Source organism: Canis aureus, chromosome 12 (assembly GCF_053574225.1).
Source record: "Canis aureus isolate CA01 chromosome 12, VMU_Caureus_v.1.0, whole genome shotgun sequence".
In the NCBI taxonomy this organism is placed as follows: Eukaryota; Metazoa; Chordata; class Mammalia; order Carnivora; family Canidae; genus Canis; species Canis aureus.
In genome coordinates this window covers 3754427-3780516 of record NC_135622.1, presented here as the reverse complement: position 1 = coordinate 3780516, position 26090 = coordinate 3754427, and the positions used below count along the sequence as shown (strand labels likewise).

The 26090-nt window shown below is 43.0% G+C and overlaps 1 protein-coding gene across 1 annotated transcript in view; it reads right to left on the bottom strand.

Moving 5' to 3' along the window:
• Nucleotides 1-8434, bottom strand: part of THEM4 (thioesterase superfamily member 4) — a 54793-nt gene extending 46359 nt beyond the window's left edge. Inside the window, exon 1 of the mRNA XM_077844342.1 lies at nucleotides 8291-8434. Coding sequence (XP_077700468.1) covers nucleotides 8291-8434 — 144 coding nt within the window. The remainder of the gene's footprint in view (nucleotides 1-8290) is intronic.
• Nucleotides 8435-26090: the final 17656 nt, after the last annotated feature.

Sequence of the window (26090 nt, the reverse complement as noted above, 5' to 3'; positions counted from 1 at the left end):
TCCTCTGATATCAGCGTAATTGTCACTGTCTCAATGACACCTTCTTTGACCGAGCATATCAGAGGCAATGCGAGGTGCTTTACATTACATTTTATTTATCTGAATGAGGTCCTTGTTAAGTTCTCCCACAGTAGCTGGGACTTTTCCTTGAAAGCACTTAGCATCATTTGTAGTCAAGCATATATTTGTGCACCCTCTGCCTCCCTTGGGAGACTGTGAGCTTTCTCCAGGTCTCTAAGCTCAGCCTGGCATCTCTAGTGCCTGGCACAGTAACTGACAGATCATGGCACTCAGAAAATAGTTGTCAAATGAACAAATAATAGGAAACACCCGGAAAGAGACTGAGACTCTTTTCCACTCTCAATTCCCTCTCTCTCTAGATTATCTCATTAATTCCCATGGATTTAAACACTATCTGATGCTCCCAACTTTTATCAATAATTCAAAGCTCTTTTCACTTAATCATTAGGATAATTGTGTAAGATCCCCATTATTATCCCTATCTTACAGATGAAACACCTGGAGAAAATTGTATGTCCTGGTGCTATCATCAAAGGTAGAGTTTCTTGGACACCAGGATGTACTCCTAAGAATGTTCTGCTATATCATTCTTATTACAGAGTGCTGGGTCAGTCTTTTTCAATGTTGCTTTTGTTGACTTCAGAATTAAAGACTCCCATAAGATTTATAATGTAAAGATACCTGGATTAATGGATATAATCATGCTGTTAGATGAAGATTCTGGTAGTGAGTGGGGTCCACTGAGCTGGATAAACAGCATTCTTTACAGAATTATGTTTTAAGAAAGCTTAGTTTTGCCTTGGTATGCTATGCCTAATTAAAAGCACCATTTATAAATACTTATAAATGTGGGTGCCTGGTGGCTCAGTGGGTTTAACGTTTGACCCTTGATTTTGGCTCAGGTCATGATCTCAGGGTTGTGGGATCGAGCCCCATATCACTCCTCCATCCTCCATGAGGAATCTGCTTGTCCTTCTCCCTCTGCTCATGTTCTCTTTCTCAAATAAATAAATAAAAACTTAAAAAAAAATACTTATAAGTGTTCAATACAGATTTTAAGGCACCAACATGTGCATAAAGAAACTTATTTACTTCCATAGTTGTGAGATTACTGTAGGCCATCCTTCCTATGCTACTGTATGAAACCATTTAGGATTGGACACTAGTCCGAATGTCTTAAGAGTCTTGATAAGGAAAGCTGTAATAGGTTAACAGTGCACCTGTCACTGTGTAAATCACTAAGTCCCTGAGCAGATGAAGTCTGAGTTAGGTCTTATGGGGCCAATAGGAGCTGGCCCACCAGGTGAAGCAGGAAAGGACACTGCAGGTGTAGGGGGTCCAGGAGCCATTCTCAAATGCCAGAGGACAACCTGGAGTTGCTCAGCAGCTCTAGAGAGCCACTAGTGGTTTCTGTGGGGTCTGGGCATTGGTTAGCAGGGGGATTAGGGTAAGATGAGGGTGGAGCAGCAGGCAGGGTCTTCAAGATCCTGAAGGACCATTACCACCCATACTAATGTATTGGTGTTTAGGCCGTGGGGAGCTGCAGGAGTCCTATTAGCAGAGAAGTGACATTATCTGGTCTATATTTTAGAAGGATCACCACGGAAGTTTGGTGGAAATTGCATTAGGATCCAGGATGTGGGGACACCTGGGTGGCTCAGTGGTTGAGCCTCTGCCTTGGGCTCAGGGCGTGATCCTGGAGTCCTGGGATCGAGTCCCGCATCAGGCTTCCTGCATGGAGCCTGCTTCTCCCTCTGCCTGTGTCTCTGCCTCTCTTTCTGTGTGTCTTTCATGAATAAATAAATAAATCTTAAAAAAAAAAAAGAATCAGGGATGTGCTTGAGAGATCTTTGGTGTCAATGAGGGAGTTTGGTGATGAATAGGACCTGGGGCATGGGAGGAAAGGAGGAGTCAAGATGTTCTACAGGTTTCTGACCTGTGTGGGGGGATAGTGGAGGGTACTGTTCAGAGTGGGAAAAGAAGTACATTTGGAGGCAGAGGGAAGAAGGATTATCTATTGAGTTGGAGATACCCATGGGGATCCAAGGGGCATAGAAAAGTCAGGAGTTTGAGAGGAAGACTTGAAAATGTCTTTTGATTTATTCACACAGAGCACATGCGAGGCCTCCACCAGAGCTGCTCGGGTGACATGAGGCTGGTGGCCAGACTGGAGAGGTGTGTGGCATGAGTGGGAGCAAGCAGCAGGAAGGACACAGATTGGACTGGACTGGCTGTCCCTCTGAAGGCTCCCTGTGAGGAGAAAGGGCGGCAGTGGCTACAGCAGAAGAAAGGACTCTTTGTTCCCTTTTTTTAAAAAAAGATTTTATTTATTTATTTGACAGAAAGAGAGCTGACATGCATAAGCAGAGAGAACGGCAGAGGGAGGGGGAGAAGAAGGCTCTGCCATGAGCAGGGAGCTGGACATGGGGCTCTGTCCCAGGATCCTGAGATCATGACCTGAGCTGAAGACAGATGCTTAACCCTTTGTACCACTCAGCACCCCAGGACTGTTTGATCTTAAACATGAGGTTCAGATTTGTTGTGTTCTTTCTTTCTTTCTTTCTTTCTTTCTTTCTTTCTTTCTTTCTTTCTTTCTTCTTTCTTTCTTTCTAGATTGTATTTTTTCATGAGAGACACATAAAGAGAGGCGGAGACATAGGCAGAGGGAGAAGCAGGTTCCCTGTGGGGAGCCCCATATGGGACTTGATCCCAGGACCCCAGGGTCACGACCTGAGCCAAAGGCAGACACTCAACCACTGAGCCACCCAGGTGTTCCTTGTTCTTTCTTTAATTCAGAGAAAAATCAACTGTACATGCTAAGACATTCAAACAACACAAATTATAAAAATAAAAGTAAAAACTTGTCAGCCTGCTTGGTGGCCAAACTACTGAGCTGGGAGCCTGGCACCTACCCTTAGGCACTTTCTACATCCAGCACCTTTCCGTTTAAAACTGCTCTCTCACCCAAACCAGCAATAATGCTAGCAGATACCCTCACTCCCAGTGCTGCCCCTTCTCTTCCACCATAGTCACAACTCTGAAAACCCCCACATTTCTCAACCCATTATATTCTGTCCACAGGTACTGTGGTGTCATTCACAACTGCTGGGTTCAGGGGATATTTGAAGGCCTCGTCTCACTTGGATCTCTTCACAGCAGTTAAACGTATTGATCGGTTTTCGTTAAGCTTCCTTTTCTCTGGTTCTCTTAACTCTCTTCTCCAAATTTAATACTTGGGTCTCTGGGAAGTTGCTTCTGCGTGGAGTCATCAACTTTCTCATCACATCTCGGGACATCTATCCTTTGCTCTCTTTTCACGGAGTGCGATCTGGCAACTTTGGCTACTCCTTTAACTACATTCTGGTAAAAAGCTTGGGTTCAAATCTGACTGAGTGACTATTTTTTTTTTTCAGACCTGTGGATTAAGGGCTCAATTCCATATAACTGTCCACATTTAGATGCAACCTGCAGATGGGGCCCTCAGGCCACCTTCATTTCTGCCAGTGGACTATAAATCCAGAGGTTCTCACACCCTTCTCCCTGTCAGTTTAATCATTCACAGAACTCAGGAAAGCACATACTTATCATAAGAATTTTATTATGAGAGATGTAGCGGAGGGACTGCCAAATCCAAGGAAGGTGTGTGGGTGGAGGCGGAGATGCCCAGCTTCTATGCCTCTCAGAGTGTGCCACCCACCCAGCACATCAGGTTCACTAATCAGGAATTTCTCCTAAATCCTGTACAAGTTTTTAAAATTGAGATTTCATTATGTAGGCACACTTGATTAAATCACTAAAGTCCCAGCCCTCCAGTCCCATGGTTGGCTCTGCCGTCTTGAAGGTGTCTAGGGGCTCTGCCTGGAGTCACTTCATTAGCTTGCACTCAGGTATGGTTTAAAGGACCTATTATGAAAAACAAAAGACCTTGTAGCACTCAGGAAATCCTCCTTTATGTCTGGGACATTAGAGTTTTAGTCGCCCCCCCCCACCCCTCCCATCTCTTGGGCTGTTTCTTCTCAGTCTCCTTTGAAGGTTAATCTTCCTTGACTAAACCATTAAATGTTCGAAGTTTTTTTTTTTTTTTAAGATTTTATTTATTTATTCATGAGAGACACACACACACAGAGGCAGAGACACAGGCAGAGGGAGAAGCAGGCTCCGTGCAGGGAGCCCAACGTAGGACTTGAATCTAGGACCCTGGATCATGCCCTGAGCCAAATCAACTGCAGAGCCACCCAGGTGTCCCAAATGTTGGAGGTTTTTAAGACAAGTTTGGTTCATTGATACACTTGTTGAGTTTATTTAATCAATTTTTTAAAAAGATTTTATTTATTTGAGAGAGAGAGAGCGTGAGCACAAGCAGGATAAAAGGCAGAAGGAGAGAGAAAGGGAGAAGCAGACTCCTTGCTGAGCAGGGAGCCCAATCTGTGGCTCCATCCAAGGACCCTGGGATCATAACCTGAGCTGAAGGCAGACACTTAACTGATTGAGCCACCCAGGTGCCCTGAGTTTATTTAATCAAATGTTTATTGAATATCTATATATTAGCTTCTCTTCTAAGTGCTAGGGATATATAGCAGCAAAGAAAATATACAAAAAAATTTTTTATAGTACTTTATAGATATTATGATGCATTCCTCTACCACATGGTTTTCATTAAAGAGGGCTGGCTTGATCATTCTCAACATTACTTTTGTTGACTTCAGAGATAGAAGGTGATCAGAACAAAGGAAATAAGTAAAGCAGGAAGGGGCGCCTAGGTGACTCAGTCAGTTAAGCATTTGCCTTCAGCTCAGGTCATGATCCCAGGGGCCTGGGATTTGGCCCACTCCCTGCTGAGCAGGGAGTCTGCTTCTCTCTCTCTCTCTCTCCCTCTCTATCTCTCTCTCTCCTCCTCCTCACTCTTGTTCTTGCTCTCTCTCAAGTAAATAAATAAAATCTTAAAAAAAAGAAAATCAGGAAAAGCAGATAGAGAGTGCTAGAATGGGGATAATCAGGGAAAGGACTCCCTGAAATCATCACATGTGAGCAAAGACGTGGTGAAAATATGGAGGTTTCTGGGAAAACGACAAGTGCAATAGCCCCGAGGCAGGAATTTGCCTGGTTTTTCAAGGAATAGCAAAGAGGCCACTATGGCCACACCAAAGTGAGTGAAGGAGAGAATAATATGGGAAGAGCCAATGAAAGCCAAGTTACGTTGAAATTTGAAGGTCATTGTAAAGACTTTGGCTCTTACTCTGAGCAAAATGGGGCACAACTGGAGGCTTTTGCATAGAGCGGGTGCATGATGTGACTCATGAGCTAACTTAACAGTATTACCCAGGCCACTAGGTGGACAGTTGACAGAAAGGGGGGCCTTTCTTCCTTCTGCCCCAAACCAATTTTTTCCCTGGCCCCCTTTTGGAAATCAGTTTCCACCATTCACACCCAGAAACCTAGATGGCACTCTGATTCCTCCTTCTATCTCATGCCTCACATCCAACCAGTTACCACTAGACCAGTTAGGAAGTTAATGCATTAATCTAGACAAGAGATGGTGACTTGGACCAGGGTGGAAGTGATGTAAGTAGTGACTCTAGATATATTTTGAAGGCAAAGGCAACAGGATTTGCTGAGAGAGAAAGAAAGTGTGAGAGAAAGAAAGGAGGATGATACCAAGGATTTGGGCCTGGGCAACCGGAAGTATGGAACTGCCAGCAACTGAGACAAGGCAGACAGTAAGAGGAGCTGGTTTTAGGGGGAATATCAGGAATTCAGTTTTGGCTAAATTAGGTATGAGATAGATAAACAGATCCATGGAATAGAAAAGAGAATGCAGACACAGACTCACACCTATACGGACACCTGGTTTACAACCAAGGTGTCACTGCAATAAAGCAGGGGAAATATGTTCTTTTTAACAAATGATGCTAAATCCATTGGGTATCTGATGGGAAAAAATGAGCCTTGACCTCTTTCATACCATACACAAAAATTAATGCCAGATGGGTGTGCCTGGGTGGCTCAGTCAGTTAAGTGCCTTTAGCTCGAGTCATGATCTCAGGGTCCTGGGGATCAGACCCCATGTTGGGTTTCTAGCTTAGAGGGGAATCCGCTTCTCCCTCTCCCTCTGCCCTTCCCCCTGACTCCTGCTCCTGCTCTCTCTCAAATAAATACATAAATAGATAGATATCTTTTATTAAAAAATGTTTTTAAATACTTTTATGTTTTTATCAATTCCAGATGGATTATAGAAAACAAAACAATAAAAAAGTAAAACAATAAAACTTGGAGAAGATGGAGGAAGATCTTTAAGACCTTAGAGTAGAAACAATATTTCATAACAAGATACAAATATCTTGGAGAACCTGGGTGGCTCAGTGGTTGAGCATCTGCCTTCGGCTCAGGTCGTGATCCTGGAGTCCCGGGATCGAGTCCCTCATCAGGCTCCCTGCATGGAGTCTGCTTCTGCCTCTGCCTAGGTCTCTGCCTCTTTCTGTGTCTCTCATGAATAAATAAAATATTTTTTAAAATAAAAATCTCTAAACATTAATGAAATTTATTGATAAGTTGGACTTCATTACAGCTAAGAACTTCTATTAATCAAAAGATACCAATGAGAGTAAAATGATAAGCCTAAGAGAGGGAGAAGATACTTGTAAAAATTCATCTGATGAAGGGCCTTTTGTAATTAAAGAACACATATACATCAATAAAGAAAAGTCTAACAACACATACACACACGTGACTTGATCAAACACATCAGAAAAGAAGATATCCGATGGCCAATAAGCAAATGAAAGGGTATTCAGCTTTACTAATCAGTAGAGGAATGCAAAGTAACTAATATACACCTATCAGATGGCTACTAAAAAAACCCTGACAATACCAAATATTTTATTTGTAGCAAGTTTGGAGGAGCAACTAGAATTCTCTTTCTTTGTTAGTAAGTGTATATATTGATAAAAACCAGTTTGGAAAGCTGTTGAGTGGTATCTCCTAAGGCTGAACATACACATTCTCTACGACCCAGTGGTTCCACTCCTATGTTTACACCCAAGAGAAGTGAGTGAAAGAGACAGGGAAAAGAATATTCATAGTAGCTTCTTTTATAGTAGTGCCGAAGTGGAAGTAGCTCCATATCCATCAGCAGTAGAATGCACAAGTTGTGGGAAACTCATACAACGTCTTTAAAGCCTTGACAAAGAATGCACTGTGCCTCCCCAACAACCTGGTGACTCATAAACAATATTGAGTGGTGAAAAAGCCAGGCACACAAGAGTAGGATGAAGTTTCATTTATACAACCTTGAAAACCAGGTGAAACTAATTTAAAATGACAGAAGTCAAAATTGTGTTATCTTTAGGGAGGGGATTTATTGATAAGGAAGGGGCGCAAGGGGAACCTACAAGGATGCTGGTAATGTTCCAATTCTTGAAATGGAGGGTGGTTACATGTATATGTGGATTCATATAATCTCATTGAGCTGCAGTCACAATTTATATCATATTCTTACTATTTCTTTGTTTTTAAGATTTTATTTATTTATTCATGAAAGACACAGAGAGAGAGAGAGAGAGAGAGAGAGAGGCTGAGACACAGGCAGAGGGAGGAGCAGGCTCCATGCAGGGAGCCTGACATGGGACTCAACGCCGGGTCTCCAGGATCACGCCCTGGACTGAAGGTGGCACTAAACCACTGAGCAACCGGGGCTGCCCTATTCTTACTATTTCTTAGCTCCTTTTGAAATAATAGGTTGGGGGGGGGTGGTTCTTTTTTTCTTTTCTTTTCTTTTTTTTTTTTTTTTAGATTTTATTTATTTGAGGGAGAAAGTATGCAAGCACAAACAGGATTTGGGGGTTGGGGGTGGGGTGGGAGCAGAGGGGAGCAGGAGAAGCAGGCTCTTCCCTGAGCAGGGAGCCTGATGTGGAGTTCCATCCTAGGACCCTGGCATCATGACCTGAACTGAAGGCAGATGCATAACCAACTGAGCCACCCAGGTGCCCCTACGAGTTTTTTTTTTTTTTTTTTTTAATGTATTTACTTATTTAAGTAATCTCTACACCCAATGTGGGGCTGGAACTCACAACCCCAAGATCAAGAGTCTCATGCTTTTCTCATTGAGCCAGCCAGAAGCTCCTAGGTTACAGTTTTGATCCATTTTGTGGGCATCTCTTTGTGGCCTGATCTATTGTTTGTGGGGACATTGTTGTGTTCCTTAACCCTTTTTAAAAATCAGTGTTATAATACCTTTGTGATGATTCAACCTAAATCTTCTTTTGTTGCTCACTTTCATATGAAAGTAGTTTTCTTGAACTTTTAGAATGAGGCAAGAAAATTTTTCCGACTTCTCCAGAGCTGCCTCTGCTTTTTGCTTTAATGTCAAAAACATGAAGCCTGCTTTCTGATGTTTCTGGGCTCTGTTCTCCTCCATGATCAGGACCTTTGTGTCCTCTCTGTGCTGGGAGGATGCCCTGGGAGATGGGTACTGACCGTTCGTAGGGGCCAGACTGCTGCAGCCACCTCAGGCCTTCCTGGGCCCCCTGCTCTCACTAGCATTCAGGGAGCAGAGTCTCTCCCAGATTCAGCGGGGCTCCCGTGCCTGTGGCTGTTTTGAAGTTTTCCTGTTCTTGGGTCCATCAGACACTGCCTCCACCTTCCTTCTTCTTTCTATACTGATGTCGATACTGTGCGAGTTCTGGACTACTGATCTATCTCTACGTGCTTTTATTTCGGGGTTCACAGGGATATTCTGCCTCCTACTTCTGCTGTCAAAGGGCCAAGGCAGGCCGCCCCCATTGGGCCCCTTTGGCATGAAGATTATTTAAAGATGAAAAGCAATCAAAACCCAGCAGATTCAGGAAAAGCTCTTTACCTTCCCCGCAACTATCTGGGAAGAATTGAGATGGAGGACCTGCTCCAGAAAGAGCGCTATCACCTCAGGTAACCACAGTACCCCGTGGACTAGGTGAGGTAGCCCAGAGGAACCCTGCGAGGCCTGTTTGATCAAAGTCCTCTGTGTCCCATTGTGGGCCCGGCAAACACTTGCTTTGGTTCCAAACACTTACTCTTTTTCATCTCCCTGGGGATTGCATTCCTTCCCTTGGAGGTACAGACCCCCACTCCCTGCTCCTCAGCTCAGGACTACATATATACCCCATTCTGCCTGACTGGCTTTGGAATTTCCATGTCTGTGTGGATTCCCTGTAGATATGAAATTAAATTTGATTTTCTCCTGTGAGTCTGTCTCATGTCAATTCAATTCTTAGTCCAGACAGAAGGACCTAGAAGGGGACAGGAAATTCTTGCTCCCCACACTGTGTGTGCTCCTCCAACTGTCCATGAAGTTTTGGTTTGGGTATCGACTTGGTTGTCTGATTTTTTTTTTTTTTTTTTTTTTTAAGGTGAAGCCTAGGGACACTTGGGTGGCTCAGCAGTTAAGTGTGTCTGCCTTCGGCTTAGGGCATGATCCTGGAGTCCCGGGATCCCACATCGGGCTCCCTGCATGGAGCCTGCTTCTCCCTCTGCCAGTGTCTGCCTCTCTCTGTGTGTCTCTCATGAATAAATAAATATATTTTTTAAAATAAATAATTCACAACCCTGAGATCAAGATCCAAGCTGAGATCAAGAGTAGGACACTTTATCGACTGAGCCACCCAGATGCTCCTGCTTGTCTGATTTCAGACGATGACTCAGAGATAGAAAAACCGCTGCTGCCACCACTGTTGAATCCCCTGCACTGCAGATGCATGCACTTTTCTATCTCGATATTTTTAAAATTTATTTTTATTTTTACAGATTTTGTTTATTTATTTGAAAGAGGGAGTGGGAGTGTGTAAGTGAGAAAGTACAAGTAGGGGGAGAGGCAGAGGGTGAGGGAGAAGCAGACTCCCCACTGAGCAGGGAGCCTGATGTGAGGTTGATCCTAGGATCCTGAGATCATGACCTGAGCCAAAGGCAGACTCTTAACCCATTGAGCCAATAGGTGCCTTGTTGTATAGGTATTTTATTTTATTTTTAAAGATTTTGGGCACCTGGGTGGCTCAGCGGTTTTGCACCTGCCTTCGGCCCAGGCCAGGTCCTAGAATCCTGGGATTGAGTCCCACATCGGGCTCCCTGCACGGAGCCTGCTTCTCTCTCTGCCTGTGTCTCTGCCTCTCTCTCTCTCTCTCTCTCTCTGTGTGTCTCTCAAAGGAATAAATCAATAAAATTTAAAAAATAAAATTTTTATTTATTTCTTCCTTAGAGACATACAGAGAGAGGCAGAGACACAGGCAGAGGGAGAAGTAGGCTCCCTGTGGGGAGCCTCATGTGGGACTCAATCCCAGGATCCTGGGATCATGACCTGAGCCAAAGGCTCAACCACTGAGCCACCCATGTGCCCCAAGTTTGTGGGTTTAATACTTCCAAGTAGGCTATAGTAACTCTGCTTTCCATTTATGTATTACATTTTCCCCCCTTTTGTTTCTTTTGAAATTACCTTATGGTACACTGAGTACACACAGAAGGAACATCGCACAATTTGTTGACAATTTTGTTCTTTATGTTCTCACCAAAACTGCACATTAACCCAAAGTGGCCAAAATACTGTGTATTAGTTTCCTATTGCTTCTGACAAATTACCACAAACTTAGTATGGCTTAAAATATATTTTTTCTCTTTAGAATGAGATGGTGACAGCTACCATGTGGAGGAGCTACTGGGTACTAGATACTGAATGAGATACTTTATACCCATATCACGTTGTATTTTCACAGCAACCCAGTAAGTTCTGCCTTGATATGTCCATTTTAAGTGTGAGAAGACAGTTCCAGGAGATCAGTGAACTTTTCCAGAATCATAAACTTAATAAGTTATAGAGCAGGAATTCAAATCCAGTGTTTCTGACAAATTACATGCATTTTAACCAAATCACAGCAAACTACCCTCCCAGTCTTTTGTAAATATTGGTGAAATCTCTCATTTCATTAATATGAGGAGTGCCAGAGCCTAATCTCTTTTTTTTTAAAAGATATGTTAATTTATTTTGAGGGGGTGGGGAGGGGGAGCAGGCGGGTGTGTGCAGAAACAGAAGGTGAGAGAATCCCAAGCAAACTCCCCCTGAGCAGGACTCAGATCATGACCTGAACCCGAATCGAGTCGGACGCTTAACCAACTGAGCCGCCCAGGCGCCCCTAGAGCATAATCTTGATGTCATTCCCAGAAACATATACTGTTGAAACTTGTATTTGCTCTACCTTGTTGTTGGACCCGGGTTTCTATATGCGGGCGAAATAAAATCCTATTTTGAAAAAGGAAAACAAGTTGCCTTAAGGACCTGCAGGGGGCGTCAGAGGTCCATTGACCCTGGTACTCCTTTGTTTTCAGCAAAATTCAAAACTAAGCCAAAGGGCCCTGTGAGTAGGTATCAGCTGTTTGGGAATTGCGGGGCAGGAATAAAGCAAAGTGAAACTTAGAGATAAAGAGGATGTGTCAAAAAAAAAAAAAAAAAAAAAGGAGGATGTGTCTCATTCTATTCCCTGCTCTTTTCCTACCACATTGCTCTTCTTTTCTTTAGAAATTGTCTTGTTTTGTTTTTGTATTGTCTTTTAACTTTTCCCCCTGATCCTGTCCACCATAATTACATTTTGCTTCTTAGCTTCCTTATTCTTTGATTTTCTCCCTCCCCTACTCTTTTAAGATTACTTATTTTTAAGAACCTTAAATTTGTCTTAAAATATACTCATTTAAAATTTCCCGTATACATGTACATATAATATAACAGCAGCACTTGTATTATAAAATAAGTAATTACTAAAAAAAAAAAAATAAATAAAATAAAATAAAATAAGTAATTACTACCAAGAGAGGTGAAGGCCTGTATATGCTCACCGACTTTGTAGGGGGAGGGGCGCTGAATTAAAATTAAATGGAATTGAAAGTGATAGCAATACTTATATCTTAGTTTGGAAAAAAAGCAAAGTTTGACATAGAGATACTTTGAATTGAGTGAGATAAACTAAGATGATGATTTCTTTTACTGTTTTGAAGAAACCTTTTCAGTGATCTAACTTCAAATAACTGTTTCCTTTAATTTAACAAAATTTATGAGCTCAGGGAAACTCATACACATATCTTAAAGGTAGTAGGCATTAAATTCTATGTAGATTCAAGGACGCCTAGGTGGCTCAGTGGTTAAGCATCTGCCTTCAGCTGGGGGCGTGATCCCAGAGTCCTGGGATGAAGTTCCACATCCGGCTCCCCTAAGGGAGTCTGCTTCTTCCTCTGACTGTGTCTCTGCCTCTCTCTCATGAATAAATAAATAAAATCTTTTAAAAAAATTCTATTTATACTCATGTATTCATAGACTGTTAAAGCTGAATGAGACCTCAGAGAGCATCTAGTCACCTCTCCTCTCTTCTGGGGTCACTGAGATTCTCCATGAGACCAAGGACCATGTCCTGTTCTTTGACCCCATGAACCTCAGTCCACATTCTGGTTCGTAGCAGGTATTCTGTAAATACTTGTTATCTGAATGAGAACATTGGAGACCCAGAAAAATTAAGATTCATATAACTTTATATAACAAGTTTGAAGATGCATGATGGAATAAGCATCTTGCAAGTACATGTAGAATCACTATAATTGCAATAGTACAGATACTGGCTGATACGGGTATGTTGGTGGCTCACATTTGTTGTTAGTCACCTCAGTTTACAAAATGTGAACAATTCTTGGGAAGGTTCTAAACAACTGAAATTTAGCTTTACTTGATTTACACGCCATTTGTGTTCCTGTAAAATTCAGTAATGTTCAAGCTGTAGGAAAATGCTTTACATTTATATGTAAATTGGAATTAGGCTGTAGGTTCAGATAGTCATAACAAACTTTTGACTTACATGAAGGCTAGGAAGACATATAAAGTTGTGTAGGACCTGGGGCAATTCACTGTTACACTGACCTATGGACCATAGAACATCTAACCCTAACCCCTGACCCTACCCTACTGTGTGAAGGCAGTGCCTGCCAATCATTATGACAGCCAAAAAAAACCCCACACTTGTAAATTCCCCACTTTTTAGAGGTGACACATCCTTGTTTAGAAGCACTGGTCAAAATGGTCAGCATTTTTTAGTTACCTGTGATTTCCATTAGGAGAGATAAAATTGACACTTGATGAGTAGTAATTATGTGCATCTGCTGTTCTAAGCACTTAATCTATTTTTACTAATTTAATCCTTACAATTCTACAGTGTAGGGTCTATTATTATTATCTCCTCTTTGTAGATAGGAGAATTGAAGCTTATCAAGGTTACACCACTCATCCAAGGAAACATAGCAAGGAAGTAAAGAAATTGGGATTCCAACCTAGGCAGGCTGGTGCCAGAGCCCATGGGAGTAAACATTGCACCCATTGCCTTATGGTAGAAGGTGGTCAGTCTTGAATCAGTTCCCTCAAAATACATTGTGATTCTCTTAAAATTTAAAAGTGTCCTAAACTAATCTAAGCCAGGCTGCTGGGGAAATTGATGAAGATCATTTGATTCCCTTTCTTGCTGCTTTGTCCCATTTCTCTCTCTCTCTCTCTCTCTCTCTCTCTCTCACACACACACACACACACACACACACACACACACATTACTTTTCCTCTGGCTCATTGGAAGAAACAATGATATCATAGCTACTGCAGTTCTGTGAACGCTGGTGTTGAGGACTGGTGAAAATGAGTCAAGGGCCCTTTGTTGGAAAAATAATGAGTGTGAGTGTATTGTATATTCACCACTGATGTAGTAACTTGGTTACAGTTGCTTGGTAACCATACACTGTTGTAAGCAATTTTTAAAGATTGAGAATGGCTCTGGTAGAAGCCCATACAGATTTTTTCACCCTTTTTACAGTCTGTAGTTCACACAACTATCACAGAGAAACAAAAATTCAATAGTCCTTCATGCTTTACTTTTCCCTCACTACTTCCTTGTGTTTGGCATCCACTTATAACATTCTTTGTGCCAAATTTTGCAAGTTTAGACTTTTAAATCTGAGGTATGGAATTGCTTCACAGTAGCTTTTGAAATTGCTACTTTTAGATATTTGTTGGCAAAACTCTATCACTTCTGTCCTTCACTAAAAGAGAAGAATTAAATAAATTTTGTATTTGAGTGGTCAACATGTGACCACACTGAATTATATATATGTATGAGAACCCATAGTCTGAGAGGTGGGCTCAGTGGAACCCCGCACATAAGGTCTGAGTTGCCAGTGGAGTCTCACCCCTCAGCTAGAGGGCCTGGCTGCCCCAGGACAAACTTCCACAACGTACTTGCTCTTTGACCTTGGAAAGTTGCTCAAACTCTTCAAGACTGAGTTTTCTAATCTGTGGATGGAGACGGTACTAGTTTCTAACTCATACTGTTGCTGTGGGGGAGGAAATGAGCTGATGGGTATACCAGGCCAGTGGGTGCTCAAGGCAAATAATAACATGGAGCATGAACTTAATACCATTAAGTGCTCCAAGGTCACCAAACCTTGGAAGGTCAGAAGCAATATACAGGACATGTCATTAGTGGCCATTGGTTGTGAATTAGTGGCCTGTACATATTAGGTCATCCATGTAGTCCTTTAAAAACTCCTTAGTAATTTACCAACCTTAAAAATCAGGAGATATCATGTAACAACCTAGATTTCTGGCTTCTCTTGAAAATATAGGATGTCTGAAATCCCCTGCCCTATTTCCTGTTTTGGCTGCAGTAGAGTGGAACTGAGATGGGGCTGTCCCCTTGGGCACTCTCCACTTACTTGTGATCTGCCAGTTCCAAGGCATTTGAGTTAGCTGCTGCCTGGTGCATAGAACGTCTTATCCAATGCCTGTAACTGGTCACAGAAATGGCAAACACATGTCCAGCCCTCCCAGTGGAGTTGCTGTGAAGCAAGGACCCAGCAAAGCAAAGTCACTGAAAGTCACATTATCAAGACCTCCTGTAATTAAACTGGAATGTCAGGAATTATACCAGTTATAGCACCATTAAGCTCATTCTTCAGAAACATTTCAAGTTAGTAGATGAGAGTATATTTATGCACCTTTCATAGTGGGGCATTAGCTGGACTTTCAAAAGGAAGTTCTTGAATTAGGAGAATGAATGTAGCTGGAGTATTTCTGTGGCTTGTCTTTTTCTTTCTCGAATACATTTAGACATAGCCTAGTTTTGAAACACTCCAGAGTGCCTCACTGACCTCACTGGGGAAGGAGAGAGGGGGAAATACAAAATTCTCAAAATACTCTTAAGACATAATATAAACCATTGATATGGGATCCCTGGGTGGCGCAGCGGTTTGACGCCTGCCTTTGGCCCAGGGCGCGATCCTGGAGACCCGGGATCGAATCCCACGTCGGGCTCCCAGTGCATGGAGCCTGCTTCTCCCTCTGCCTATGTCTCTGCCTCTCTCTCTCTCTCTCTGTGTGACTATCATAAGTAAATAAAAATTAAAAAATATATTAAAAAAATATAAACCATTGATATAATTAAACACTTCTGACATTAAGTGGGAAATGAGAAAAGTGGCAGTTTGGGGGACTCTGGCCCCTCATTCTCCTCAAAGTACTTTGCACAAAGGCCATCCAAGTAAATATGCAACTATTTTGTTATTGCAAATGAAGCTGCAAGATGAGTATCCATGCCCTATCCCTACACTGTTACCCTAGAGCCCTCCTTTATAGAAATTCCTGAGGGGACATGGGAAGGTTGATGACAGCCTGCACCCTGCTCTGAAGCATCATGATTTAAAACAATGGGGATTAGGGTCCCATTTCCCAGAACTGGCCATCCCTGCATTAATAGATTTGCAGCTAACAGGGTGGGTTTATGATTTGTTTTCCTGAAATATGTCTGACCTCCCTTTGAGCTTGATCCAGGGGCTTGGGGGGTACTGTGATGGGAATTACCTTAAAGAACAAATAAGATAAATGAGGCTTTTTATATAGTGGTGTCCCAATTATTATTATTATTTTTAAAGATTTTATTTATTTATTCATGAGAGACACACACACAGAGAGGCAGAGACATAGGCAGAGGGAGAAGCAGGCTCCATACAAGGAGCCCTATGTGGGACTTGATCCCAGAACCCCAGGATCACACCCTGAGCCAAAGGCAGACGCTCAACCACTGAGCCACCCAGGCATCTCAGGGTGTCCCAATTAGCAAGCAAACTAACCTCCCCATATTTCACATACCATATTTCAACATACTTAACTCATTTTAGCACGCAGGCTGAGCTCATATGGAAATACAATATGCTCAACTGAATGGCAGACTTTTTTTTAAAAAGCTCATTTATTTAAGTAATCTCTATACCCAACATGGGGCTCAAACTCACTACCCCAAGATCAAGAGCCAGACGTTCTTGTGACTGATCCAGCAGGTGCCCCAAGAACAGCAGATTCTTTTTTTTTTCTTTGAGATTTTATTCATTTATTCATGAGAGACACACAGAGACAGGCAGAGACACAGACAGAGGGAGAAGCAGGCTCCCTGTGGGGAGACCAATGCAGGACTCAATCCCAGGACCCTGGGATCCCGACCTGAGCCAAAGGCAGACGCTGAACTGCTGAGCCACCCAGGTGTCCCTAAATAGCTGATTCTTAAAGCCATGGCTAAAATACGTCTCAGGATGTCCCAGGAATTGTTATAAGCATTTGGCTTGAATCAGTTTCTTGAACCTACCTAAGAGGTAGGGACTATCACTGTCCCCTTTTTATGAGTGAGCATACTGAGGGACAGAGAAGTAAGGTAACTTGCCCAGTTCCACATCTAGTCAACTACAGAGGTGGGTATGAGCCCAGGCAGGCCTTGCTGCAGGATTCACACTCCTCAGGTAGAGAGGAATTTCTGGTAATCACATTTTGCTGACCACTCTGAGGAAGGTTTAACATGGTGGCCATACCTGGCACATGAGCTTACTGTGGCACAAGAGTTTTGTTGTATGAGGCGTAAGAATTTCCTATTCCCTTCTAGATCCTTCTATCTGGACTAAGAATTGAATTGACATGAGACAGACTCACAGGAGAAAATCAAATTTAATTTCATATCTACAGGGAATCCACACAGACATGGAACTTCCAAAGCCAGTCAGGCAGAATGGGGTATATATGTAGTCCTGAGCTGAGGAGCAGGGAGTGGGGGTCTGTACCTCCAAGGGAAGGAATGCAATCCCCAGGGAGATGAAAAAGAGTCAGTGTTTGGAATCAAAGCAAGTGTTTGCCGGGCCCACAATGGGACACAGAGGACTTTGATCAAACAGGCCTCGCAGGGTTCCTCTGGGCTACCTCACCTAGTCCACGGGGTACTGTGGTTACCTGAGGTGATAGCGCTCTTTCTGGAGCAGGTCCTCCATCTCAATTCTTCCCAGATAGTTGCGGGGAAGGTAAAGAGCTTTTCCTGAATCTGCTGGGTTTTGATTGTTTTTTATCTTTAATAATCTTCATGCCAAAGGGGCCCAATGGGGGCGGCCTGCCTTGGCCCCTGCAGTATCACGACACAGCATGATGCTGGAAGCCCAGAGGAACGTTGTGTCACCTTTAATGCCCTGAATTAGACCTAAGGACAGTACTAGCCAACAATCACAGAATACTTAATTCATTTCACTGTCTAAAAAAAGTGGTTGGATGTAATTTTTAGTTTGCTTTCGAGTTTAGGTGCCACCAATTGTGCATTAAATGACAGTGGTCATTGCCTTTTTTTTCATCTTTGCCTCAAACAATGGCTCTGGACCCAGAGCTAACAGCCCTCCTGGAGTCCAAACAATTCAGGCAGCGCTGTGGGTGTTCTGGCAAATGAGGACATTTCTCCAGGGTATAAGGCTGTCCTCGGTGTCCCTGATGGCCCTGTGTCAGTAGGATAGGATCTGCAACTTTTTCCAGGAATGGTGGTGGACTGTGTGCTGATGGTCTCCAGCGGGGCCTCCCCCAGCCCCCACCTCCCTGGGGCCCTTTGTGGTGAGGGGTAGGATTTGTGAGACTCCAGAATGCGTGGCTGTGAAGGAAGGAAAAGCAGCCAGCACTAAGGAGGAATTGGGGCTGATTAGCACCATAGAACTTTTTCCTGTATCTGTGAATGGGGCAACTCTGTCCTAGTAGCCAGGTCTCTCCTATGCTGCTTCTTCGGTTTTTAGGAGTTAGCTATCAAATTAAATCCATCCTATTTTAGTCTTTAAAGCCTTGGTATAAGGGGTACCTGGGTGGCTCAGTGGTTGAGCGTCTGCCTTTGGCTCAGGTCGTGATCCCGGGGTCCTGGGATCGAACACTGTATAAGGAATCCCACACTGTGGGGAGCCTGCTTCTCCCTCTGCCTATGTCTCTGCCTCTCTCATGAATAAATAAATAAAATCTTAAAAACAAAATAAAGGGACCTCCAGGTGGCTCAGCGGTTGAGCATCTGTCTTTGGCTCAGGGCGTGATCGGAGTCCCAGGATCGAGTCCCACATTGGGCTCCCTGCATGGAACCTGATTTTCTCTCTGCCTGTGTCCCTGCCTCTCTCTGTGTGTCTCTCATGAATAAATAAATAAAATCTTAAAAAAAAAAAAATAAAGTGGGATCCCTGGGTGGCGCAGCGGTTTGGCGCCTGCCTTTGGCCCAGGGCGTGATCCTGGAGACCCGGGATCGAGTCCCACGTCGGGCTCCTGGTGCATGGAGCCTGCTTCTCCCTCTGCCTGTGTCTCTGCCTCTCTCTCTCTCTCTCTCTGTGACTATCATAAAAAAAAAAAAAATAAATATTAAAAAATAAATAAATAAAGCCTTGACATAATCTAACTTCAGTTGGCAGAAACAAAAAACCCAACCAACTTGGGAGGATCTTCCTGTCTTATAACCGGAGGCAATCAGATGTAGTGGTTGACTGTGGGTCCCTGGAGCAAGACTGCCTGAGTGAATCCTGGCTCTGTTACCTATTGGTTGTGCAGCTTAAACTCTGGTGTCTCAGTTTCTTCATCTGTAAAGTAGGGATAATAATAATAAGTGGTGCAGTGAGCGTAAAGACCTCAGTAATTGCTGTTATCAACCTCAGGTAGCTCAGCATTGTCTGTAACTAAAGTCACAACAGAGACATATCTCGAAGAGTAGCTGTCAATGAAAAGTTAGTTGTGTCATTTCGGATCTCCCTTATCTCTTTGCTTTTTTGCACTGCTCTGTGATAACTCACTCTGCTACCTGTCAGATGGCCTTTTCCTGTGATTAATGTTTCAAATTTATAACTGGTCAAACAGATACCAGAACAAAACCCACAAAGGCAGCAGTGCTTAGTGTGACCACACCCACATGAAAGTGGAGGCTGGGCTGTTGCCATGGTGATGCAGAGTATTTTGTCAAACACTTGGCCTGGGGGACAGGGTGAGTCAGACTCAAGCTGGGTGGGGAGACGGCAACTGCTTTCAATTAAAACCACCAGGCCTATGGTTGAGTTGGGAGACTCCTGAGGTTTACGCAGTAAATCAGAGATGTCTCAGGTCTGGGGTTTGATTGTACACTTTGTCCGTCTGTCATGTGGACATTTTTTCCGATTTCCTTCCTCTGGGTAGAAGGAGCTGTAGATATCTCTTTGCTCTTCTTCATATATCAAGAAACTGCAAACTTAGTTCTCGTAAAAATAAGGTCTGCTTTCCTCTAAGTCTTGACACAACTAAACCTAGCAAAAGGATTTTTGTGAGCTTCTTTTCCCATCCCCGGTCTCTCTCGTTTTTTTTTTTCATCCCCGGTCTCTTTACATAGATTCATTGTCTATAAATAAGGCTCACTGAAGCATATTATTCAGCATTTTCTTTTTAGCAAGAGTTAAGCACACAAGAGGCTATTTTTCAGATAGAGGAGTTTGGACAACTATAGGCATTGTGATTTCAGGATGGAAAATCTGTACCAAATATGACTTCTCTGGAATTTATTAGCTGGTTGAAGTCAGTAATTCTGCATGAAGGAAGCTGAGAGGCAGAGTTACATGCTGATAGAATGTGCCAGTTGGTTAATCTGGATTAATATTGCTCAGTCATCGTTGACTATCCATAGCATAGTGGGCAGGAGCAGAATTAGACATGCTCTCTAGGAATCGCATGCTATTAAAGTCAACCTCTAAATAACCTAACCTCTCCATCTTCTTCCTGAGTTGCTATCATGCCCAAGGCACATGCTAAGCCATAAGCAGATAATAAACCCTCTAAAATACAGCTCTTGCCTTCTAAGAGGTGAGGGAAAGCAAAAGCAGGAAAAACTAGCAATAATATGATGTACAAGGTAATATAAAGTGAATATTGGCAGCAGGGTGTGGAGAAGAGAGAAATCCCCATGGGCTGTGGTGAAGGAAGGTGGGATTTGAGTGGAGCCTTGAAGGGTGCGTAGAGCGGTGAAGAGGGTATTCAGGAAGCGGAAAAAACAAGAGGAATATTGCAGCAGAAGTCTCAGCTCTGGACCTTGGTCCATGTAGAGATGTTAGGACAGGCCAAGCGAGGTCAGAAACCGGGGAAGAGACAAGGCGTTGGTGTGGAGTACTATTAACATACAGTGGGGAGTCATGTACACAGAGCTTAAAAATAGTGGAGCTAAGCAAAACCAGGATTTTGGCCTGGTGACTTATGGACCTGCCAAGCAAGTAAAAGATGAGAGGAACACAGATTTGGTAGACCCAAATCGTGCAATAGTATAAAAGTTCACAATGTAATTCCATAACGTGTGCAGGATCTGATGAATTAGCATTATGACACTAATGCGACTTGAGAGTCAAATGGAAAGTCTTACTCCGAAAAAAAAATTAAAAAGAAAATTATAATATACTAAGTCTACAAAGCCAGTTTCAAAATATTTAAGAGCATTTAATTAATTTGTGAAAGCACTCTGAAAAGTGGTGACTGAATTTTGCTTCTTTAATAGCTGGAATATGGAAGTTGACACTAGAAACACTGGATTTTTAAATTTAACTTTAATAAACCAAATTAATGTTTTTCTGTGCACAGAATTAGTGTTTTCCTGCTGCTTTGGAGGATACCAACCGCCTGACCTTGGCATAAGCAGTGCATGGAAGGTGGTTCAGGCAGGCAGGTGGGGAGCACCAGGTAGGGGTCTATCAACTGCTGGGATTGAGGTTTAGGGAGAGACTTCAGTTCCTGGAGCCGCGGAGAGGAAAAAGGAACTGACAGCATAGGACCAGGGGCAGGAAATGGAGTCACATGTCAGCAATTCTAAATGGCAAAAGGTTCTCTCTCTCGGAAGGTAAACAAGCACAGCGAAAAAGAAATTTTAGGAAAGAACATGTGGAAATCTGATGAAATATTTTGCTTTTGCTTGGCGTCCAATGAAAGCCAGTAGTAACCGGTAATAAAACTGGTATTGGTCTCTTTGTTATATTGGAAATGAATTATCACTAGTCTGGACCTTTAAGTAGAATTCAGTATGTGCTGAGAGCAGGCCAAATTCAAAGGCCCATTAGAAAGGATGGTTTTTAAAAAGAATACTCAGGCCCTACCCCAAAACAATTGCATCAGAATCTCTGGGAATAAGGGCTGGGCATCAGTGTTTTTCTGTGAGTGTGTTCTTGGGGAATCGTTTTAACTCTCCGGGCATCTGTTTCCAACTATAAAATAAGATTGGACTAGATGATCTCAAGGCCCCTCAGTAGGCTCCAACATTCTCTGATTCATGGAAGAGAAACTGCTGTGCCATTCGTTGTTAGCACAGATACTGACCTGCCCACAGCCGCAGTTCCATGGCCCACTCACTCTGCAGGCATTTCACACAGGAAAGAAGACGCTGGCAGCCACTCCAGAGAGACAGGCAGAGACTGTTAGAGTTGGTCAGGGAAATGAATGAGAAAACAAACAATAACAACAACAAAAGCAGGTTCCCTTCCCCTGGCTTGCCTGCGTCCTTGTTCCTAAAGTGAACTTGAGCAGGCCTTCCAGGGGAGGCTGATGTCTTGTGTCAGGGATATATGGTTGCCATGACACATTACCAAAAGGGAGACCTTTAAACACCACAGACTTCTTACTTTCCAGTTCTGTAGGTGAGAAGTCTGACAAGGTCTCACAGGTGAAGCTCCAGGCATCCACCGGCCTGTCCTTCTAGAGAAGGCCTGGGGGAGTCTCTGGGGGAGGTGGGTTCCCTTGCTCATCCAGGTTATTGGCAGAGTTTAATTCCTTGCTGTTGTGGGAACTGAGAGTCTCCTCCCAGGCCAGTCTTCTCCCTTCTTAGGTCTCCGGTGCCCCGGAAGTTTTTCTGCTTTCAAGGTTGATGTGATAAGATTGAGCCCACCCAGACAATCCAGGATAATCTCCCCGCTTTGAGGCCCTTACTCTTAATCCCATCTGCGAAGTCGCTGGCCCTGTAGTATTCACAGGTTTCAAGGTAGTTGTTTGTTTGTTTTTAAAGATTTTATTTATTTATTCATGAGAGACACAGAGAGAGAGAGAGAGAGAGAGAGAGAATGGCAGGCAGAGACACATGCAGAGGGAGAAGCAGGCCCCATGCAGGGAGCCTGACGTGGGATTCGATCCCGGGTCTCCAGGATCACACCCGGGGCCAAAGGCGGCGCTAAACCACTGAGCCACCGGGCTGCCCTTGTTTTTGTTTTTTAAATAAAAGAAGGGAGATGGGGGTGGATGAGAAGCCCCAGTGGGAGATTGTGGTGCAGAGTAGTTCTTGGGTTTATCTTCAAAGTCATTGAATATCGATCCTGGACAGGATCAATATCTGGACAGAAAATATTTATCTGATACAAATTATTACCCGCCATCCCCTTCCCCCTGCCCCCAGTAGGTAGAGGGGAATCCTGGACACTGGAAATGCTGGGTCTTGCCTTTCTTTTAGTTCAGGGATAAGAAAACAGTATGCCTAATTCTATTAGTGCATGTTCTCTGACAGCCATCAACAATGGCTAAAAACAACCTCTCTTCTGGGCTAGAGCTTTCCATCCCTGTCCTGTGGAATTCTCTGCTTTTCTAAGCATACTTTAGAAAGTCTGGCCCTGTTGGAAATGCCTCATTTGCTCCCAGTTCATCTTTTTCAGCATTAGCAACATCAGGAAGGGAATTTGGGCATTAACAAAATAAATGAAAGAAGACAAAAACAAAAATACAAAAAAAAAAAAAAAAAGGAAGAAAAAATTTCTTTTTTTCAGATTCTTCATGTACTTAGGATCTAAACTCCACATTAGATGACTTTGAACTCTTTTTTTTTTTTTTTTTTTAGGATTTATTTATTTTAGAGAGACAGAGAGAGAGCATGAGTGGGAGAGGTAGAGGGAGAAGAGAGAATCTCAAGCAGACCCACACTGAGAACAGAGCCCAGTGTGGGGCTTGATCTCACCACTCTGAGATCTCGGCCTGAGCCGAAACACTAAGTCATACACTTACCAGACTGCACCACCCAAGCAACCCTGAACTCTTAATACAAGAATGATGAAGATGTAGTCATTCATTTAGTATTTATAGGGTGCCCACTCCATGCAAGACATGACTAGTCCAGAGATCTTTGTGGGGAAGAGGCGGGGTGTTGTTTATTCAAAAACAGCCATCAAGCCAACTCCATGTTCTTGTGAAAGAACATGGCCTTTTGGCTTTTGGAGTTGGGTACCTCCCACAATTGTTTAATGATAGACAGGAACCCTAGCCTTCCTGGAGTTATGTCCCTTCAGTCAGTTAATTATTCAAAAGATGGTTTCTAGTGTATGGCAGGAGGAAAAAGATGCTGTCCTTTTGATGTGGGGAACAAAGGCAAAAGAAAGGTAGATAAAATTAAATTTCCTTATAATCTGCATCCCCCTGACAAATACTTGAGGCAGTCAGAGTATGATATTCCTCCAGGAAACTCACAACTGTCTTAATATTAATACTTTGCTCCAGGAAAAAACAACCTTAGCTTGACAACAGCCAGGCCTCCATGATCCTGAGTCTTCTTTAGCATAGGAAAGTCCTTTTGGAAACCTCCCTTTGTCTTTACCTCCCCCACTCCAGAGTATAAAATCAACTGCTCCTCACAGTCACAGTGCAGCCCTTTCTGCCCATGGGTCCTGTCCCCGTGCTTTAATAAAACCGCCTTTTTGAATCAGAGACCTCTCAAAAATTCTTTCTTGGCTGTGGGCTCTGAACCCCAACCATCAAACCACATGACTTTGACTTTTTGCAGCTTTCTCAAGGACATTTTTTTTTCTGGTAGAGAAAGGAAACAGATTTTGTTTTGAAAAGGATAGAAGTACTACATTCCAATGCTTCCCACTCTTGTGGTGAATTCTGATAAGCTGAATTTGGGAAACGTTTCTGGAAAAAAAAGATTTTTCCTCATCTCCCATGAAAATGTTGTGAATGATTTTTCTCCACATTAATGTCGCAGCATTTTTGATTTGAGCGGTTTTCCTTCACAGGGGGAAACATTCCAGTTCTGGATATTGCTGTGTGCTAGAATGGAAAACAGATGGATGAGAGAAACAGAGCCTGCCACTCCTTGATTCTGTCTTATTTTGTGGATTATTTAACCCCTCTAAAGTTTTTATTTCCATGAGATAGTAACAACCTGCATCAGAGTTCTTAGTGTATCATAACAAACCAACTACACATTTACTTGTCCACTTAAGCAGAAAAACAATTTACTAGAAAGGTCTTGGATGCCTTACCACATCTCAAGAAAGGAAAATGTGTGTGAACAAGGCAGGTCATGCAGCTGCCAGGAACAAAGTGGAGTATGTTACACAGCCAGTCTGGTGGCCATAACTGTGCTGCTAGCTGGACACTGGCTGCTAGTTGGCACCACTTGCTCATGGAAACTCAGCATTCCTGCCCTCCTGTGAGCTGATACAGTGGATTCTCTACAGTCTGTGCTATTCAGCATTACTAATTTCTAATTCATGGGGTAGAGTGTGTTTGCTTACAGAATTTAGGTCATTTCTATTCCCTAGCTGTGAAGGGGTCTGGGGAAGCGGGCATGTAGTATTTTAGCTTCTATAGTGAGAGGTGGGTTCTTCCAATCCACCAAAACTTTACTGAGAAATTTCCAAACATGAGAAGGAGCTTCAGATGCCAGGTAGCCAAATGAAACAAAACAAAACAAAACAAAACAACTGCGAGAAAACAAACAAACAACTGCGAGACTCCATTCCTTTGGTAGTCCAGCATCAACCTAATTCCTTTTTCCCATGTTTATACTTTGAAAAGAAAAAATTCCTCCCACACAACTTAATGCAATTATACTTTTATAATTTAAAATGCTCTCACCCCTACCCCAAGGAGTACTGGGAGTTACCCAAAGGGTCTCCTAGATCCAACCACCCTGTTCCCAGCCTCATGATGCAGCGGCATCCCTCTTTCCTCTTGCTGTTCACGATCAAATATCTCATACAACACTGCAACAAGCATAGAGCCTGTTTCACTGTGTGTACAGGAGACTAACTCTATAATTGGCTCTTTAGGGCATCTGAGATCTACTCGGTTAGAGGCTCAGAGACAATGAGCATCATTGTGGGTGGAGTGGGTGATGAACTGGCTTCCCCTTGAGAGATGCCTCCTTCCAGGTGCAGGATCATGGGCTGAAAGCATATCTCATCTGACAAGAAGAGAGTGGTTGATGAGGAAAACTCAATGAGAGTGAGGTTTTTGAATGCTTGAGTCAGCCAAATGCTGGCATGTTTCCCAATTCCAGTACTCGGGGTTAAATTCTTTCTGCTCAGTACCCTAAATCTTGCACAAAAGATCTCATAGGGCTGTGGATTGAAAGTTTAATTTCACAGAACCAAACCTTAAAAAAAATTAAAAAAAATTTTTTTTTTGAGAGAGAGAGAGCAAGCACTTGAGTGGGAGGGGCAGAGGGAGAGAGAGAGAGAGAGAGAGAATCCCAAACCAACTGTGTGCTGAGCTTCACACCTGAGGCGGGGCACGATTCCAGGACCCCAAGAACTGAGCTGAAACCAAGTCTGATGCCCAACAGACTGTACCACCCAGGTGCCCTAGAACCAAACGTTTCAGGATTTTTGTCTTTTATCGTGGGAAAATATACATAAGAAAGCTCTATTTTTTAAGTTACATAAAGTCTTGGATTTTAATCCATGTTGTAAGGGTAAAATGTAAGAATTTGAACTTATTGTTGTCTTTC